Raw genomic sequence first — 20,110 nt, forward strand, 5'->3', positions numbered from 1 at the left:
AATCAAACGATTTAATAGTCCAATAATAATAATCTTGAAATAAATGATATGGATTACTGTGATGTACTGTAAGTAACTGCAGATTTTCATTTTGAAGATACGGTATTCAGAAATGTCCTTTAATATTAGATTTTACAATGTGAAAACACATGTTGTGTTAAATATTAATAAGACAAATGTGGTGCTGTGTCTTTAGAAGGTCTAATTTTTCAGATTTTCCTTTTTTGGCAAAGGATGGAGATTCCCTTGAATAACATACAGGTGGCAGTGGTGCAACAAAAATGATTTAAGAACAGATTTTAAATTTTAAAAAAGCAAAGTGGAGGGTGAGCAAAACAGTCAGTGATGAATCTATTTATAACTGTGATAAATGCCAAAAATTACATTATTTATTGTGATTATAATGTGTTTATATCTCTTTTTTTGAATGATTTTTGTACACCATTGTTGGAGGTGTATGGCTCACAGTGCTGCACTTACTTAAACTGGTACATTTTAATCATTGATCTTGAATTACTTAAGATCAGGTGAAGTATTAGTGCACTTCCTGTAGAGGAGGAGGCAATTCATAAATAATTAAGAAACAAATCAAATGTTGCCTACTTTTACTTCAATCACTCAGATGTCCCCTTTTGGGAACAATTTGCAGCTTGGACAGATTTTGCCCAAACATGTTCTAATTATACATCTTCATTAGCGCATAGTGTGTTATAGAAAACATAAAGCTAAGCAACACAGGAAGCCACTGTTACAGTAAAAGTCAACATTTATTTCCACAATCGTTACCAGGTTTCTTTACGGCCTGTACATCTGTGAATCCAGAAATACAATGGTGCCCCCAAAAGGCATTCCAGTCAGAATGTATTCATATTAGAATTTGGCCCTGTTGTTAGGGAGTTTTGTAAACATTGACATTGAGAAGACATCCCAACAAAGGTTTTGGAGAAAGGCCAACATTTTCACATGATATTTTTTAACTGTAAAAGGCAGGCATAAACTGATAGAACTAGCTCAGATCCAACCATTTCAGGACAAGTGCGGTTTCACCACATGCAGCACTCGACACGATCCTTCTTTCGAAAAGAAAAATTATTTCTGTCTCATGATAATTCTGAGATTAGCCAACTGCCAGTCTGAGAGGAAGGACACCTGCAGCTTTCTGATCGACCCTTTGTACAGTACATGTCACGGGTTTGACGGCAGTGAGACCCTGTCCCTTTTCCGTGCTGAAGAGAATGCATGTTATAGAAGACAAGGCTGCCTCTTACAGACAAACCGAGTTCTTTTGGAGTGGGTTTGTTGTGTTTAAGCTCTGAGCCCCCTCACTGAGTAAAATTGCCTGAGAAGCTAATCTCTCAATACTGAAATTTCTTTACAGTAAACTCAGACACTGCATAGATTTTTGTGAAAAGTGAATGCATTTGGAATAAATAACATCTGTTGCATAGAGGATTGATGCACTGCTAGAACACTATGGATTAACTAAAAATGATACGGATTATAGTTGAAGTTTTGCAAACACAGGTAGATTGGTTTCTTAAAAGAAGGGACTGAAGAGAGAACTACCTGTCTTCGATCAATATATTTCACATGTTAGTGATGCATGTATATGTTCTGCAGAACAATGCTTCTACCAACTGTATGAGGGGAATTTGTTTAAAATAAAATAAAAAAAGAAATATCGCGAACAGATACAATAGAACTGCACATATCTTTCGAAACGTATACATATATGTGTATATGTACTGTATATGTGTACATACAGTATATATACATATACAGTATATATATATACTGTATATATTCACATCATATTGCATAAATGTGTCTTCCAGTAATGGCTCTACATTTTATAAAAGTAGCTTCTGGCTCTGTCAAATACAGGAAAACAAATGTTAAAAACATGAGGTCCGATCATGGAATCCAAGAGTTTCAACTCACAGAGGAGACATTTGTGAAAACAAAAACAACTTCTTTTCATTTCTGAGGTCGATTCAGCCTTACATCGCTACAAAAGTTGCATGAACACATTGCATTGTCTGTGTGTGTGTGTGTGTGTGACCCTATGATGGCATCCTTTTATAAGAAAAACAAAAACATCACCACTGACACGGTACGAGTAACAGAATAAACTCCATGTTCAGTAACATAAAGAATAGTGGAGCATTTCAACACAAAATCCTAAACATGATGAGCCCAGACTGTAGGAGAGGTATTTGATACAGTACAGTACAACAGCAGCAATTAAAGAGTATTTTCTGGCTCTGAGAAACTTAGTCAACAGCAAAAAAAAAAAAAAAAATGGCATTGGTAAATAATTCATAGTGTAACAGCTTCAAGAAAATAGATATTATTTACAATGGCAAACAGGATGTAAAGAGGCAAATGTACGACTGAATAAAGATTTGTGACTTAGGAAAGTGTGACGGGAATGTTGCTCTACACTTGGCACATTCATTCTGACAACACATCCAGTTTTTCTGCTCAAAGGTGTAAATTTGGAGAAAATACATTTCTGCCAGTTGTCGTTTTAGGTTTGATGATCAATTCAAAATAAGAGGTCAAATTTATAGTTTAATGGTTCCAGTCCCAGACTGTCTGTAGTGGTAACAGTTTGATCCAACAGAGGGAGCTACTAGCAAAGGTGACATCAAGCCCCTCTTGGCTGGTATGTAAAAACACACACTGGCATTACTATGTTGTTTTGCTGTTAGCAGTGGAGCTCAACAGTCCAGGCAAATATGGCAACCTGTGAGTTCTTGGTCAGTTGTCCAGTGCTTTAACACAGTCTATGTGTGTGACATCAAAGTAAAAAGTAATTGACAACTTTACGTCCATGAATGCTTGTGTCTTATTAAAAGTGCCATTGTGATAAATGCAACCAAAGAGTTACTGAAAACCAAGCGTCATTCTCTGTAGACGTGTACAGCAAAGAAAGCTTTGGAAGCTGGAGTTGAGTCGCAGTACGCCACAGGACAGAGGTGGTGGCCATGCCATCGGCTGAGGTAGTAGTTTGACTTGAATATGAACTTCCCATGGACTCAAGGTAGCAGCTTGAAGAGAGAGGTGTGGCTACTAGTAAGCCCAGAGTCACTGGCCTGGCAGAGTGGACCAGAGATGAGGGGACGGTGGCTAGTGTCTCCACCCCCTGTACAGAAGGTCCATGTGCAAAAGATCTCCGTTTCCTCACAGGAAGTAGAACTGCTCCTACTAGAATGATCTGTGCCAAATTCTCTAGTTCAATGACAAAAAAGATAAAATCTCTTTACAACATGCATTGACGTCATCATCCATACAATATGAAACATCCTCAACCCTGTTCCCAAGGGTTTCTACATATTAATAAATAAGAAATGTGTATTTTTTTTTTTTTTTCCAGTATTCAACGATGCTGTTAGTGTGAGTTGTTCCACACCACGGTGCTGGTGGTGGTAAACCAGCCAAGTATAGTTTGCTTTGACCAGAAGGGTCTGGTAGTAGAGTGCAAGTGTGGTGATGAGGTTCAGTCATGTATCAGACACTAACGCCCCTGGTGGTCTGTCCCAGTTAGGGCAGCTTCATGAAAAGACCATTGTCAATGGAAGAGACCGGCATGGTGCAGGGATACTGAAAGAGACTCATGTCGGCCGTGAGAGCGGCCATAGCGGCAGGGTCATTTTCTATCTGGGATCTTAGCGCGGGATCGATCTTCTCCAACCGTCTCTTGATCCTCTTTGCCTCTCTCTCGCGGATCAGCCTAGCCTGCCTCTTCTCAGGCGTCTCATTGGCCCTCTTTAAACGCATGGCTTCCCTGTCTCTCTGCAGCCTGCGGGCCCTCTGGTCGTCTGTTTCCTGCATCCTCTGCATGCGCTTGGCCTCGCGGTCACGCAGCCTCCTCAGTTCTCTTTCCTCATCCGTCTCACAGGCCCTCTTGTTTTTCTTTGCCGTGCGCTCACGTTCTAACCGCTGCACTCGAGCTTCTATGGGTTCGTTCTTCCTGCGCATGGCCCATTTTCTCATTGGCGACTGAGCCTCCATTAGCTGTTGATAAGCCGTGCAGCTGTTGCACACCAGCAGCACTCCTGCAGGATATACAGGCATGGAACTCAAGATGTCAGGAATAGGAGGAAGGCCTGAGGAAGAGGAGTTAAGAGCATCTGGGATCGATGCCAGAGATGGCCCTTCAGAGAGCAAACCATCTGGTAATGAGGGAAAAGAGGTTCCTTGTTCAGAGCCTGTGCATGGTCCAGGGCCTTGGCTCGCGCCGTGACAAGGCCTTGGGCCTGGACAATGACTTGAGATGTGCCCTGGTCCCTGGCAGGTAGGACTGGCTTGACATAAATTGGCGTTATGATCACGGGCCTGACATGGGTGCGGACCTTGACAGGAACTGGGGCTGGGGCCTGGTGCATGACAGGGGCGAGGGCCAAGGCCTGGACTGTCGATGGGACTGCTGGACAGAGACTGAGACATGGGAGGCGTGTCTCTTCCGTCAGAAACATTCATTCTGCATGTGTCAAATATTTCCTTAAGCTTCTCCCTGTAAAACAACACATCACATGATCATTTTGATTTTCTGACGGTTGTGTGCTGTCAAATGTAGCCTTGGATTACACACTACAAATATCTTCATTATTTCAACAGTAAATCAACCAACAGTACTGTTTGAGGGTGTGAACTCTAACATCTGACACCATCTGCTCACCAAATGTATACAGTTATGGTTTGTTTTTCTATACGCTCCTATTACATCTCTCCTTCTGCTCATCTACTGTGTTCAGACCTGGTCTGGGCAAATTAAATGTGACTTTCTAGTTGGTAAGTCATGATAGTTGCTAAGCAACCTGCACATTTTTTTGCATTCACTCACATTCACATTTCCAGAACTAATTTTATTCATCACTCCTGTTTATCTCACAGTCTAATATCACTAATGCTACAAAGAGTGCCAGCTGAATAAGAATACACTTAAATATATTTTTAAATGATCATTTTCAAATTTACATAAAGACCATGTTTGAAGGGAGGAAAAGATAAGCAACAATTAACACATGTATTTGTACTAGAAATCAATACAACGAATCTAAATCTCTTTTTCAGTCTTGAATTTCTTAAGTAAAATGTTTTTAATTTTTTTAAGGCGACTTATTTCCTGATAGGGTGGGTAACAATATCGATTTATCAATGCATTGCAATTATTTCCCCCCAATTCAACATCGATTCAGAATCTTCTGGATTGATCCAAGCCCCTTGTGTTGAAGGACAGCATGAGTTCAGAGGAGAACAGTGCCCCCTGTTGTCGGAGAGGGGCAGCGGGGAGGTGATTGCACCTATTGTGTTAGTTGGCAGTGAGTTATTCCAGCAGTGAGGGGTGTGTTGGTAGTACATATATACATATATAAGCCCGCTCACAGAGACATAAACTGCTACAATTCAGAGTACTTAAAAAGGAAACATCTGGAATCGTGAGATTCTTAACAATACCCAGCCCTACATCCTAATATTACTATGCTGAATCAGTGTTTCTAAAACTAAACTAGTGTCAACAGTAAAAATGACCGAGACCTGTTTAAGTTGTTGGTATCTGTGAAGCATGCGCCACAGACGGCACAGTTGGAGAGGCGGTCCTCAGAGTGGATGAGAAGATGTCTTCCCAGTGAGCCTGGCGAACTCATGGCTCGCCCACACACTGGGCACACGTAGCTCTTTGTGTTGCTCATCACGGACGTGTGCTGTTAAAAAAAACAACCCAGAAATATTAAACAATTCAAGTATAATCTCACCATTTAAAATCACTGGATATTTCAATTTCCACTTTTAAAATGGAAGGGTTGTTTGTTCCTGATCTTTTAAAAGACAGAGTTCCTGTTGAAACAGACACTAGTTCATGTTTTTCTCGTGCACCAGGATTGCTGAGTCAAAGTTGTGTTTACCTGGTAGACATGGGAGATGAGCTTCTCAGGGCTGCTGAAATCCAGCGTGCAAAGAGGACAAACAAAGTTGTTAAGGTGGTCTCCCCCGTCCTCGCTTTCCTAAAGGAAAGAGCCAAACATAACAACACATCTACATTATTATTACATCGGCTGCTCCGCCACGTACCACAGTGCTGTGCTCATACTGGTCATAGCACACTGTAATTTCCCAAAACTTTGACATTTTGAGGACACCACATCCTGTCGTTTGAACTTTAAAATAAAGCAACTGTCGTGTACTCGCCTTCAGGGTTTCTGCAGGTCTGTATAATAATGGGCATGAATGTAAAATGTTCCCACAAGCCCCGGTGACTCACATAGATTAACATGATGTGGTGTGCTGTCACAGATGTGACTCACACACAGTAATATATACAGAACATTGTCTACCAGAAGTGGGGAAACAACGTCACTGCTGCTGGAGCGCTGACGTTCAACCACTGTGTGTGTTGTGCTGCTGTTTGACAAAGTCAGCTGGATAACTGTCAGCCAGTGCCACAAAACCTAGTTCAGCATTCAGTGACAAAACGACTACATTAGTCAAATATATAGCATGTTTTGTTCACAATAATTACAATCAGTTCTGTACATTCAGAATTTTAAATTTGATACAGGGAATATCACTGGCTCCTGGACAAAACCACTGACTCTGGTCTTCAGACGTCTCACTGCCTCTCGGCTCACCTCTTTAACTCCCGCTCCTTGAAGGCGGCACTGTGTTCTCTTGGTGCTCATGTGGTCGTCAGCAGAGGTGTTGGAGGACAGATCTTCACCGTGGTGGTCAAGCTCACTATCACTGTCTTCTATGGAGGCAAACACAGCCCTATCAATCATCCTAATATTACTATGCTGAATCAGTGTTTCTAAAACTAAACTAGTGTCAACAGTAAAAATGACCGAGACCTGTTTAAGTTGTTGGTATCTGTGAAGCATGCGCCACAGACGGCACAGTTGGAGAGGCGGTCCTCAGAGTGGATGAGAAGATGTCTTCCCAGTGAGCCTGGCGAACTCATGGCTCGCCCACACACTGGGCACACGTAGCTCTTTGTGTTGCTCATCACGGACGTGTGCTGTTAAAAAAAACAACCCAGAAATATTAAACAATTCAAGTATAATCTCACCATTTAAAATCACTGGATATTTCAATTTCCACTTTTAAAATGGAAGGGTTGTTTGTTCCTGATCTTTTAAAAGACAGAGTTCCTGTTGAAACAGACACTAGTTCATGTTTTTCTCGTGCACCAGGATTGCTGAGTCAAAGTTGTGTTTACCTGGTAGACATGGGAGATGAGCTTCTCAGGGCTGCTGAAATCCAGCGTGCAAAGAGGACAAACAAAGTTGTTAAGGTGGTCTCCCCCGTCCTCGCTTTCCTAAAGGAAAGAGCCAAACATAACAACACATCTACATTATTATTACATCGGCTGCTCCGCCACGTACCACAGTGCTGTGCTCATACTGGTCATAGCACACTGTAATTTCCCAAAACTTTGACATTTTGAGGACACCACATCCTGTCGTTTGAACTTTAAAATAAAGCAACTGTCGTGTACTCGCCTTCAGGGTTTCTGCAGGTCTGTATAATAATGGGCATGAATGTAAAATGTTCCCACAAGCCCCGGTGACTCACATAGATTAACATGATGTGGTGTGCTGTCACAGATGTGACTCACACACAGTAATATATACAGAACATTGTCTACCAGAAGTGGGGAAACAACGTCACTGCTGCTGGAGCGCTGACGTTCAACCACTGTGTGTGTTGTGCTGCTGTTTGACAAAGTCAGCTGGATAACTGTCAGCCAGTGCCACAAAACCTAGTTCAGCATTCAGTGACAAAACGACTACATTAGTCAAATATATAGCATGTTTTGTTCACAATAATTACAATCAGTTCTGTACATTCAGAATTTTAAATTTGATACAGGGAATATCACTGGCTCCTGGACAAAACCACTGACTCTGGTCTTCAGACGTCTCACTGCCTCTCGGCTCACCTCTTTAACTCCCGCTCCTTGAAGGCGGCACTGTGTTCTCTTGGTGCTCATGTGGTCGTCAGCAGAGGTGTTGGAGGACAGATCTTCACCGTGGTGGTCAAGCTCACTATCACTGTCTTCTATGGAGGCAAACACAGCCCTATCAATACAGACACACAACAGAGCAGAGAGCAGGGCTTACTCTCACCAACAGCCCTCAGTCGGACGATGTTCCTACAGAATCCATCAAGTCCTTCCCTGTCCTGTCACTCCAGCCTGTACCTGAAATGCTATCCTGGTCCTGGTTGTCCTGGGAGTTATTGCTGCAGCACTCATTGTCTTCGGTGAATTCATCCCTGCCGTCCATGTTAATGACGTGTTGAAATCTTGTGACGCCTGAGGTGTGGAATGGCCCTGGAGATGGACAAAAGACAGGGTTATCAACTGGACTCATCGGCTAGTGCATTGGATAAAAGGAAGGCACATTTTCCAAGGTTAAACTCTTACTCAACGTGACGGAATTAACTCCATGGCAACATGGATGCTGCACCTATGGTGATGCAGCACGTGTGTTAACATTAGCACATTCACCTGGTAACACTGACATAGTGGGAGACTGAATTCACCATGATCTTACAAAACATCTTGCCACTTGAAACACAGAAATGCAAATGAATAGATTTTTTCCCAATTTGTCTGATGATGTTTGGATATTATGTTGATGGGGGGCAACAAATACAACAATCACTGAGCCACTGTATCCATGGAACCATCATAATGAAGGCTAAACATCGGGTCTCGAGACATACGTGCCCCTCCACACACAGACATTAATTTCATTTGCATCCCAACCCCCATTTTTTCACACACATATCCACTGGTAGATACATGTTAGTTGTGCTCCATGTCCATGCTGCAGTCCCACGGGGGGAAACGCCTGCACTATTTTTCCTTTAGTTAACCGCCGCACTCCTCAGTGAGCTTCTTTCCCAGCACCACCCACACAATGAACAGCATGTCTTTCCCTCTGTCCTGCCTGCTTCTATGAGGCTCTCAATGCTTTAATATCTGTATCATCAGCTCTCTGGGAAAGGGGGGGCGGAAGGGGGGGGGGGTAGCCCACAGCCTCAGACCATGATGGCCCATATGTGGCTCATTTAACTCTTTGTGATGCCACTCATTGTTGGACAGAAGCCCTGTTGTTTGATGCCAAAAGCAAAAACAATAACTTCACCATTATTGTTTTAGTGCTTGAGACTGAAGACAAATATAGATAACTAGACACCAGTACAATGTGACTGTCAACATACTTTTAAGATTGTATTTGTGGAAACAAATCACCGTTGACATGGAGCCGGGAGCAGAGAGGGACTTTAACATTAGTTAGACAGAAATAACGTAGGGAATGACACAGATCAAGGTTACATAACTTGAGTAACATTTTAAAATTTCAGTTTTTCAGAAATGGTTCAAAATCGAATTATCCCTGTTGAGGTACATTTTTGCCAGTGGTGTCGGTTTAGCAAAATATGTTTTCAATATCGAGGCGAGTACGGAAAATGTACTGTAGTAGTTCATTAGTAGCAGGTAGTTTGCTCTCACACAGTTTAGTCACTTTTCTACTGAGTCATTAGAGCGAGGGGAGGGGGGGCGCAGTATTGAACTACTTGAAAATATCTACAAGAACAGACTGCTTTCACAGCACATTAGATTGATGTGGGAGAGATACCCATCCCCCACTCTTAGGAGTCCGTCTGTACATCTGTCTCTTTCCTCTAACTCCACGGCACCCCCCAGCACCACCATTACCATCGCTACATACACACACACCCTCCTCCCACCGCTTCAGACTCTGCCACTGTGATGTTATCTCAGAGTCTGTGTGTCTGTAGGCAGGAGGTGACGCAGTGTCTGACCGAGTCCAGACAAAGAAACAAACTCATAAGCCAACAGACACATACAAGAGTGAGAGTGGAGTGTGCGTGTGTGTGTGTGAGAGAGAGAGTGTAGGTGGGGGGGCATGCAAAACAAAACAGACAAAAGACAGAATGTGAAAACTCTACTCAAACACTAAGCAATGGGGGTTCCCGGTTCATTCACAGTCGTTTTTCTTCTTCTTTCCAGACAGTCCCCTCAGAAACACACACAACACAGGTCATCTGAATGTGCAGGGGGCTCTGGGGCCCCAGTCTTACACACATACACAAAGTCATACCAGAAATATGCAATGAAACTTAAACTTGTACTTTATAGGAATGATTAAATTACCAGTTTTTTGGCTCTAAAAGTTAGGCAGAATAACTTTAGAACTTTAACTGAACCAAAACACTAACTGGTGATGAACTTTTCTAAACCGCTGTATGAGATCAGACCTAAGATGGAAAACAAGAAGACAAGGCCGACAGGACAGTTGTATTATTGTCTGGAATTCCTTGTGTGACTGTGATTGTGTGTGTGCATGTGTGTGTGTCAGTCTGCCTGTCTCTCAGACCGCCGCCCTGCCTGTCTGGTCTGTCAGTCTGTCAGTCTGGTCTGACCCTGTCTGGGCAGCTCTTTGCAAACAAAGCATAACTCACAAAAAAGATCAAACAATCAATCAAAACTGTGCCTCACATCATGGAGGTGCGGAGGGCCAAGTGGGGGGGGTTACTGATATCCATCACCCCCCATCATCTCAGAAGGGTTTCAGATTTTTACTCAAATCTGCGTGGCACATTAGTCAATAGTTCATTAGCGACTTGAGATTACTGTCGCCACAGGTGTTGACACAAGTTGTGTCTCCACTGCAGTTACAGCAAACTATGTTTAGAAATGAGGGCAACAGCACACATAACTTCAGTAGCTTAGACAGGAAAATCCCTTACAGTGGACTCAGGGGTATTTAGGAGGTCAGCATATGGTTCAGTATGCTGACCTTCAGTGAGAGAATCCAGGAAGCAAGGAGACAGATGTTTTATCAAAGAGTATTGGTATTATCATTGTTGTCGTTATTATCATTGGTATTATTATCAATACTATGATTATTGTTGTTCTTAATTAATAATAATGATAATATCAATAAACAAGTCATAAATTACTTTCTCAAAAACAAATCATTTTAACGCCACACGTCATGAAAGAAAAATGTAATTTCATCATCACTTGTGTCCCTTAAAAGTATCAATTAAGAATTTATGCAGCAAAGGATGCTCAAATGTGATGCTATTTTGTTTTGTTCAATGTTGGCTCAATCTTTTTGCAGACCCATAATGTACATGGTTTATGGTTTAATGCATCTAAAATGCATTGAGGCGCTTGTGTATGGAACAAGCTGTAGACGGTGTTTACATTTTTAAGGAGTCGCGTGATATTTAAACAGCTTTTTTTTATTGCTGGCTGTCATCTCTCTAGCAAAGTGAACTACTTGTCATTGTGACACAGCACACCACTGCTCACAAGGAAATGTGACCACTGCTCTAGAGAGCTCTAGAGCTCTCATGTAATCTGGTGCTGAAACAGACATGTGTGAGCAAACTGATACGACCACAGACTGACATCACTGAAACGGCCTCGTTGAGATTTACAAACACAAGAGACAATGTATGCACAGCTATGTATAAATAACTCAACATTGGTATGTAATAATATAATATCAATATAATAAAAACAAAAAACAAGTATTTTGTTTAAAAAAAAGATATAATATCAATATAATAAAAAAACAAGTATTTTGTTTAAAAAAAATGTAGCGAGACCAAGTGTGTCCCTGGTTAGTAAATTGACCAGCCTTAAGAGAAAGGGACACAGAAAGTAAACTTAGTTACTTAGTTTAATTTATTGTGGCAAATGTTGCATGTCAGGAAATATTCAATGTACTTCACGAGCCACTTTTTCAATTGTTTTTAAATGTACAAAGTCAGCTATGTTACCAACAATTACACAGTGGCCATACAGAGGCCAATAGAATTTGGATCTTTAAAATCGATTCATATCACTTATGTTCTTACTATTTCATTCAGCTGAAATGACATGTCACCGTAATGAGTTGGTTTAAACTATCCAGGTAGTATTAATTACAAATTATATTTTCTCGTGGAATAACAAAAAGAAGAGTTAAAACGTATCCCAGAAACCTAAACCAGTTCTGTTGCCTACTTGAAATTCTTGGGTTTTAATAATCAACTCCGAGAAGACGGATTTGTGCCGTGTTACAACATAACTACTACCTCTTTGCCAAAAATAAAGTATGATTACAATCAGCAATCTGATTTTATTTCAAATTTACTTAGATGCGTACCGTTAGCTAACGTAACTGTTTATATAATGCACTTAATGTCTCGTCAAATCCATAACAGCAGCATCTTGTTGTTGATGCACCGAAATTGTACCGACGATCGCTGTCAGATAATAAGCGTGACATGCCTCATGGTGTAGTATTAGACATCGGATACCTGAGATAATACCTACAGTGGACTTTGAATGGGTTCGTCTGTTTTCGTCTGGACATATTATATTGTCCTCTCCTGATGAAAAGACAAGGGAATCTCCTACTCCTCACTCCATGGAGATCCCAGTACATGTGGATTCTGCACTAGAAGTGTGAACGGATGATGGTCCAAATACAAAACAAAAAAATGTGTTTAACCGTCTACGTCTCATTCAAAAAATAAAAACAACGTTAAGCCGTTAAGTCGTCACATCCTTGGATCCGCTGAAAATTCCCGTGTCGGGGGTAAAGTGATCGGATCTTGGAGCAGCAGCGGAGAGCTGCTCCGCTGAAGAGCCACTGCACTCACTCACTCATTCACTGCAGCCACAAACCATGGACTCAGCTGATCCACGAGCGAAAACGGAAAAGGACGAAGCGACAACGCGCTGAATTGTGGGATACCAACCAGGGGCGACATAAAGTCCTGCTGCGTTTAAGTCGTGTGGGACAAATAACAAGTCATGTTTCAAATTGCAATAAAGGTGAAAAAGTCTTTCCGTACAAACGGACCACAAGGCACCAAGAAGCATTAACTACACCATACCTCTAGCATAGTCTGAAACATAAATGAAACATGAGGCATACTGGCAAAAGACAAAGAAGTATTTCACCATCGAGATGGTGCCATAAAAGGGAGTGATACTGTATATACTCCAAAGAACTCCATCCCACGGAGAAACAGACCGGTTGAATGGAAACAAGTGAGGAACTCGAATATCACTGACTAGTTTATACACCCATCTAACTACAAATACGTGTAGAGTGTTGTAAACTTTAGTTCAGCAAACAGGATAGATAATTTACCATTTGGATTACAGGGCTAATAACTTTGAATACTAGTATTTTTTATTTTACTTGTGAGCTTTATTTAAGAAGTTATATAGTATGTTACAATTATTTATACTTCTGCTAATAAAAATAAGGGGAAGAAGAGGAGTGATCAGAAGATTCAAATGGGTTAACACAAATACATTTTCTTCTTCAGGCAAATGTAATTGACAAGTGTAACTTTTCATATGTAGAATTGAGAGTGAGAGTATTTGCATAGAAAGTTCTTAATAGACTTTGGTAGTTTGGTGGTTGATAATAATTGTACATATACAGAGACACCAGGAAGACGTTTTACTGAATGATCTTTTGCATTAGTGACAGCGTAGCATAATTTAATTAAGATTATTATTATTATGACCAAAAATGATTCAACATATCACGAGAATCCATACGTGTCTGTTAAGTAAATAAGGGAAAATAAAAACAATACATTTAAATTAATGTGCAGGTACATTTTTAGTAAATTATGAATGATTTAGTGCTAAAAGAAAAACAATTACAATACAAAACGTTACCTAGATCTTACGCATAGTTTATTAATGAGTCCTTCATCGTCATTAATTAAGAGAAGAGAAGGGTTTTGACACTAGAGGGCACTCCAGACCACTGAAGTGCTAATGTCATAACATTAGAAGCAGTCGTCATCACTGACTGCCACGAGTAAACGGACCGTAGCACGACACTGTCCCGAAAATATGTATTCCTCCGCAAAGTTAACGTAAGATGTGCCGTTTCAAAACCCAAAACAAATTAATTTTGTCATAGAAATAACAATCATTTCGCAGTATACAGAAGATGCAAAGAGCAACAAAAACAATGACATGATGATCAGTTGAATTTAAAGATTTAACAGTCGTTAAGGGTAGCATTAGTTGTGCTGGCTTAACGTTAGCGTCGGCCCTTTATTGTCAATGCAAAGGATGGTAGCGACGCCTACCAGCTAAACATCACTGGGTAATGATACATACGTATAATTAAAAACAAATATAAACGAAGAATTGACTAATTACCCATGATGCCCGATGAGCAATGTCATATCAGGATGGAAAATCGGAGAGAGGCTCCTGTAGCTGCAGATGTGGTTAAATATTGTTGTGGGACGGTAGAGCTCAGTGCGGCAGCTGAGTCCGCGCTTCTTTCACTAACCTCTGGGATATGTCAGTCAGTGTAACCCTCCGCCTGCGGTAGATGTGCTGCGGCTGGAGTAGCCACCATTTTGCATGCCTGGTGTGTTCCTCCCTCCATTGCTAATAGAGAGACGGATTCAGTTCTTTTTTGGCATCACTGCGGCCAGTAAGTATTGTCCTTGAATTATATGCTGGTGAAATTGTGTGATATTTGCTTCGTATGTGAAAATAATGGTTGGTTCGACTGTATCTGCGTTGTCAACTGAGTCCAGTACTGCATAGGAAGTCACAGCCCTCAGTGCACCGGGGTTGTGCCTGTCAGCGGCTAAGTCAGCTAGCGTAGTTAGCACTCTCACTAGCCCGGCTCACTACCTGCTGTTTGAGGATGTTCAGCCCCAGAACCATATATAATGTTTTTGTTCACACCAACTCTTAATCATAGTGACAATGTGTTTTGCCGAATGAATTGCTGTTGTATTCCAAAAAACCCAACGTATGAGTCATTGTGTTATTTTATCATGTAGTATTCGGGTTAAGAAATTCAGAAATAAATGAGTGGTCAGGCAGCAAGCTAACACCAGACAGGGTTCGCTAGCTCGGTTTCCCAAATGCCTAAAGAAGGCCTTACATCATGATATATTAATTTCGCAAACAAAATCAGCCTTTCATAACTTAAATTAACTGTGTCGGGCGATACAATAATGTTAATATTTTCAAGCACATGTCATCCAAGGAGAAGCCAGTGTTGAAATGACATGTCCATACGTTGTCCTTTCTCTAATTTACCAGGGTTAGCAGGATGTTAGCTGACTTGAAACATCTTGGGTAGATCTTTAACATTTAGTAAATTATGCATGACTCCTAAAGTGACATACAACTTATTTTTACGTTGGACAAAAAAACGAATAAATACGCAGTTAGACGAAGCAACATATACGTCGAGTAAGCTTTCTAATAGTTTGGCACGGTTAGATATTAATAACCCCAGTGATTAAAGGCAACCAATATTTATCGTATGCTTTATAATGCATATATCGTCCCCGATGATACTTCTTAAACGTCTTTTTTATTGAACATTTAATAACTATCGCCAAGGAAGTCAGCAGCAAGTAGGAAGTGAGCAAAGAGTGTGACGTGAAGAACCGGTGACACCTGTACAAAATGTGTGTTTTGTATTCAGGATGAGCATTTTACATGTATGCGAACTACCTTCTGTTCTTCTGTTTTTCTGTAGCTGTACACCTCAAACAGTGGTTTCCCTAAACATTAATATTGTGCCCCTGTTTAAAACCAAAACAAAACACATTTAAAAATGTACACACATTTTTACATCGTACGACAACTCCGAAATGTTTTTATAAATAGTTTATGTAAAAATATATTATCATTGTATATCTTCACATTAACTACACATTAACTACTAGTATGGCTTTAGCTATATACATCTAGGCTATGTTAGCATCTCGAGTATGGCTTTAGCTATATACATCTAGGCATGAACCTGTTTGGTTTGATTGTTAATTAGATACATTGTTTTACAAAATCACTAACTTTGTAAATGTGTACATGTATGGATTGCTCATCTGTGAACAGAGTGAAGTCTGAACACAATGGTTTTAGTAAGTTTGCTTTTGTTTGCTCACATTGCGTTCTGTAAATTGTTAAGAAATAAATCAATAATTAGATTTGACATTGGGTGACATTTTTTAGGGAAATATAATGATGGAGTGAACAGTAGTTTACTTAACTCTTGAATTAATCAGTCAATTTTAAATCTGACTACGTTATTTGTTGTTATTAATAAGATTAGGTCAATATTTGAAGCAGAAATGCAACGGGTGTGTGACTTGGCTGATAATAGTTTTTTGTAAATTTCCTTCAGTTGATAGCATAAACGAGAAGTAAAATTTGCTTCAGCACAAAATTCTCATCACAAGTAATTATGAAACATTTACCACAAACTGCACTCAGTCACAGGTTCTTCCTTCAGTTCAACAACTTTCAAAATAAGTACTTGGTTGGCTGTGCACCCAACTTTCTAATAAAAAATAACTGCAGTAAGTCTGTCTAACAAAAGATATCTGCAGTTTGTATTTTTTGCAGGGACTTGTAGAAATAAGAGTAATGTATGACTCTCTTTCTTTCTTGTGTTGAAATAAAATTAAAACAAGCACAAAGTTTTCCCAAGTTTTTAGTTCAGTGTGTAACAGAGCATTTAACTACCAACCTATGCGGGGTAAAGTGCAATTTTGTTTTAGGAATCATGGTAAGTGTTTTGACAACCAAAAGTGTCACTGCTTTGCCACTTGATGGACAATTTATCTTGTCATCTACCATATGATCTGCCAAACTAAAGAAAACCTTCACAACTTTAAACAGCTATTGTAACGATAAGTCCTAAAAAAAAGTCTGCTCGGTTCAGCTGGGTACGGTCAAATTGATCAGCTGCAAAACAAAAGTAGTATTCCTCTAGCTATTAATAAACATACATGATTTTGTGTTTTGTGTTTAAGAGTTTGTTTTTTTATCACAATGATGTAGCAAACATACAAGTGGACAGATAAAAACACTCTCTCAGACCTGTAAGACATTGTTACTTGACCCCCCGACCCCCATTTTTGATGATTTAACACTCTCTGAAGGTGTGTGCTATTAAATTCGCATTTTCAAACTTGTGTTCGTTTCCTAATTAGTTTTCACATAGTATATATAGTTTAACAAATATATACATTAACAGTTGAACAATTGCCTTTTTTGTTTGCTATTAAAATTAGCATCTGACATTGTGCTTACCCGCCCCATTGTTCGTACATACAGGTTTACCTTCATGCTTTGTTTTTTGTTTTTTTTAGCTTAGCAAACAATACAGCATTACAGTGTCTTTGTGCTACTCAACTTTGACTCATCAGTCTTTGCTATTATATGTCTTGAATTTGTGCTGTCAAGAATTAGTAACACATCATGTGATCACCAAAGCAGTTTTGGTGATAATGTCTAGATGACAAAATTAATCCCACGTTTCCAAGAGGTTCATGTTTGTTCATGGTTGGCCAAATAAAATATAGTTGAATTGGTAGATGTAACTACCAGTCAATTTGACAGACTTGTGTTGGCACATAATGGTGAAAAATAAAGATGAGCAGTTATTGAGAACATTGTATTTGTAAAAATACGGTCTTTGTTTCTGCTATTTTAGTCACCAGCACTTGTTAAATACATTACAGAATTTTTTTTTTTCCAGGGTGTGGTTTGTATTTGATTTCAACTTACACATCTCATGATCTAGTTTAACTGTGCAAGACTTGTAATTACATTATTTGTGCCCTTTTTCCATTATTAAACATACCCTTGCAATATTTAGGAATATAATGTAAAACAATTTAGGGTTACTGTATGTTTAGTCTCCTAAAGCATTAAGGTTAAAGCCTCGGGCTTAACATGTTGAATGGTCCCTGTGGAGAAAGGAAGGTGTGGTTTACTTTTTGATTGCCGCTGGTTGTTAAGCTGTTGAAGGTTTCTACACCTGTTCTCCAAATCTCCTGAGGAAAAAAAGCTCGCTCAGCAACCATTTTAGAATGCATGGAAAACATGCATATGAAGAAGAGAAATAGTAATGGCTGGTTGCATAGTTCTCTAGAAAGCAACAGTCTCACTGAATTCACACATTTGTATTTCGGCATTTATACGGACCACCCAATTGTAGCTGATAACCCTTTTGCAGGAATGTAGACCTGTCTCTTTTTGCTGTTGGTCAGATGTCCTTAGGTAAACTAAACTGTTTAGTTTGGACAGTTTGGAAATACCTTCATGGTCATACTTATTTGTGGACATGATTGTTGTGGCCACAAAATTGACCTGGCAATAGTTTAAAAATGTTTCACATGACACACTTATTTCTTGTTGTCAGATTCCATTGTGTTTATCACTATTGTTGTCATCACTCACATTGTAATCTCTAATCAAAGCTCAACCTAAAGCTACAGAAACCCAAATATATGTGCAATATCATCCAAACACTTTAGCTGAAAGAATTAGGAAATTGAGTTTATTATGTTGTTGGCATTGGGCTGGATTTAGTTTCTCTAATGTGTGCACATTTGATTAGAAGCACAGCAAGAGGAGGGCCAAGATTCATGAAGGCACCACACTAGGTCCATTCAGCACAGGTAATTAAAGTGGTGTTACAACAGACAGTATATCTAGGCTTTATTAAATTCTGGCCTTGTCTGAACATTCATGCTGGCCTGAGCAACTATTCTTCAGTGAATTCAAATTCTTTCATTCTTTAGAATGAATAAGTACTTATTCATGCAACTAGGCAGGTCTTCATTTATATCCTGAACCTTTACTTCGCAGGCTGGCGTATCTTCAAATAATTTAATCTAGTCAGGGATGGTTAATGGTTGTAAAAAAGATGGTGGATTTTTCCACTGCACATATGCAAGTTGTAATACTGTAACACTGCAAGATCAACAGTATAATCTTGTATATGTTAGCTTAGGGAAGATGAAAACAAATCTCTGCTGACCGTTTAGCTAAAGGCATGAAGAAAATGAGGACAGATCCCTAAACATTAACCCTGAAGTTCACAGCTACAGTCAATTAGGAGTCTCCAAATGAACCTATTAATGCCACCTATTTTTTAGTTTGGAATGAAAATGCCTATTTTTTTAAATAAAACCTAATAAGAGCACAATCCAACAAGCAGAATAAATACCATCTATTTACAAAATAACTAGAAAGCATGAAATTGTTGCCAAGTCAATTATTCTTCATAATGAAACTGTTTAGTGCCTAACTTCTAGTGATGATTGAAACCCACAATTATTAAGCTATTTAACACTAGTATGTATTAGCAATTTAGTTCAATAGTCCATACTTCAATAGTGTTCAGTCTGTGCTTTGTTCAGTAATGTGTAGTTTCTTGTTGCCAAAAATCATTATTTTTTTTAAAGCTGGTTACTTTGAAAGATTTTTTAGATAAGTATGTTTTTCTGTTGTTGGAGCTGTTTAATTATAGTATGTCCTGTCTGTTGACAAATAAAAGCAGAGACTAAACGCACCCCTTTGTGTGTTAGGGGAAAATATTAATATTGCCTCTACTGATGTGGGTTTGGTGGAGCCATACATTCTAAGTAAGGTTGTGACAAGACAGTGCCTTATAATAGGCATTCCTTAAAGTAGCTGTGGGGGAACAAAACCCCTGATACTCTTAATAAGGGTATTAAAGCCAAATTCAATGGCTTAAAATACTATAACATTTGTGCCTTATTTTGCTCATCACTATTGTTTTGTTCGACAGACTCTATTTTCAAATGTTACTTTATATCATAAACATTGCATACAGTGACATGTATCCTATTTCCAAACAATGTAACATACAGCTTGTTTTACCCCGAAACTATCTCCATTTCTTGTTTTTGTTTGTGGCCTTTGGAAATGTTATGACTTTCTTACACTGATTACTAATTGTCAGTGTCTCGTCTGTTACTGATTGATTATTAGTGCTGTGTACTCAAATGCTGCCATTAAAAAGTGGTGGGGAAGTCTTCCATGCTACCTTTTTCTTCGATTATTCTTTGGTGGTTGCACCAACCTGTGTCTTTTCCCTGTGTTTTACAGAGAATGCCAGCTCCGATTAGACTTCGGGAGCTGATCCGGACGATCCGGACAGCACGGACTCAGGCAGAGGAGCGTGAGATGATCCAGAAAGAGTGAGCTGCTATCCGCACATCCTTCAGAGAAGAAGACAATACAACA

The 20,110-nt window shown here is 39.7% G+C and overlaps 2 protein-coding genes across 5 annotated transcripts in view; one reads left to right on the forward strand and one right to left on the reverse strand.

The window, feature by feature from the left end:
• Positions 1-978: 978 nt before the first annotated feature.
• Positions 979-14,370, reverse strand: znf821 (zinc finger protein 821). 4 transcript variants are annotated; one of them, XM_025055432.1, is made up of 6 exons: positions 14,234-14,370; positions 8,207-8,338; positions 7,946-8,064; positions 7,223-7,321; positions 6,855-7,021; positions 979-4,519 (listed from the first exon to the last, which is right to left on the reverse strand). In XM_025055432.1, the coding sequence occupies exons 1-6, from the start codon at positions 14,235-14,237 to the stop codon at positions 3,547-3,549; spliced, it is 1,494 nt and encodes a 497-aa protein (XP_024911200.1). In that variant the 5' UTR covers positions 14,238-14,370; the 3' UTR covers positions 979-3,546. The 4 variants fall into 4 exon arrangements, with proteins under 4 accessions (XP_024911200.1, XP_024911199.1, XP_024911198.1 ...); XM_025055431.1 differs by lacking the exon at positions 14,234-14,370 and adding an exon at positions 12,371-13,175 and having other exon boundaries at positions 7,946-8,061; XM_025055430.1 differs by lacking the exon at positions 14,234-14,370 and adding an exon at positions 12,371-13,147.
• A 10-nt stretch (positions 14,371-14,380) lies between these two features.
• ap1g1 (adaptor related protein complex 1 subunit gamma 1) overlaps positions 14,381-20,110 on the forward strand; it is an 18,049-nt gene continuing 12,319 nt past the window's right edge. Inside the window, exons 1-2 of the mRNA XM_025055429.1 lie at positions 14,381-14,516; positions 19,973-20,097. The gene's annotated coding sequence lies outside the window, so the exon portion shown is untranslated. The remainder of the gene's footprint in view (positions 14,517-19,972; positions 20,098-20,110) is intronic.

This window comes from Cynoglossus semilaevis, chromosome 5 (assembly GCF_000523025.1).
Source record: "Cynoglossus semilaevis isolate Cse_v1.0 chromosome 5, Cse_v1.0, whole genome shotgun sequence".
NCBI lineage: Eukaryota > Metazoa > Chordata > Actinopteri > Pleuronectiformes > Cynoglossidae > Cynoglossus > Cynoglossus semilaevis.

Coding starts and splice junctions, on each gene's coding strand:
- znf821 (XM_025055430.1), bottom strand. CDS start 12,482: ATGTACTGGGATCTCCATGGAGTGAGGAGTAGGAGATTCCCTTGTCTT. Junction 8,339..12,370: donor GAACCCATTCAAAGTCCACT/GTAGGTATTATC, acceptor GTCCATCTCCAG/GGCCATTCCACACCTCAGGC. Junction 4,520..6,854: donor GATACCAACAACTTAAACAG/GTCTCGGTCATT, acceptor GTTGTTTTACAG/GGAGAAGCTTAAGGAAATAT.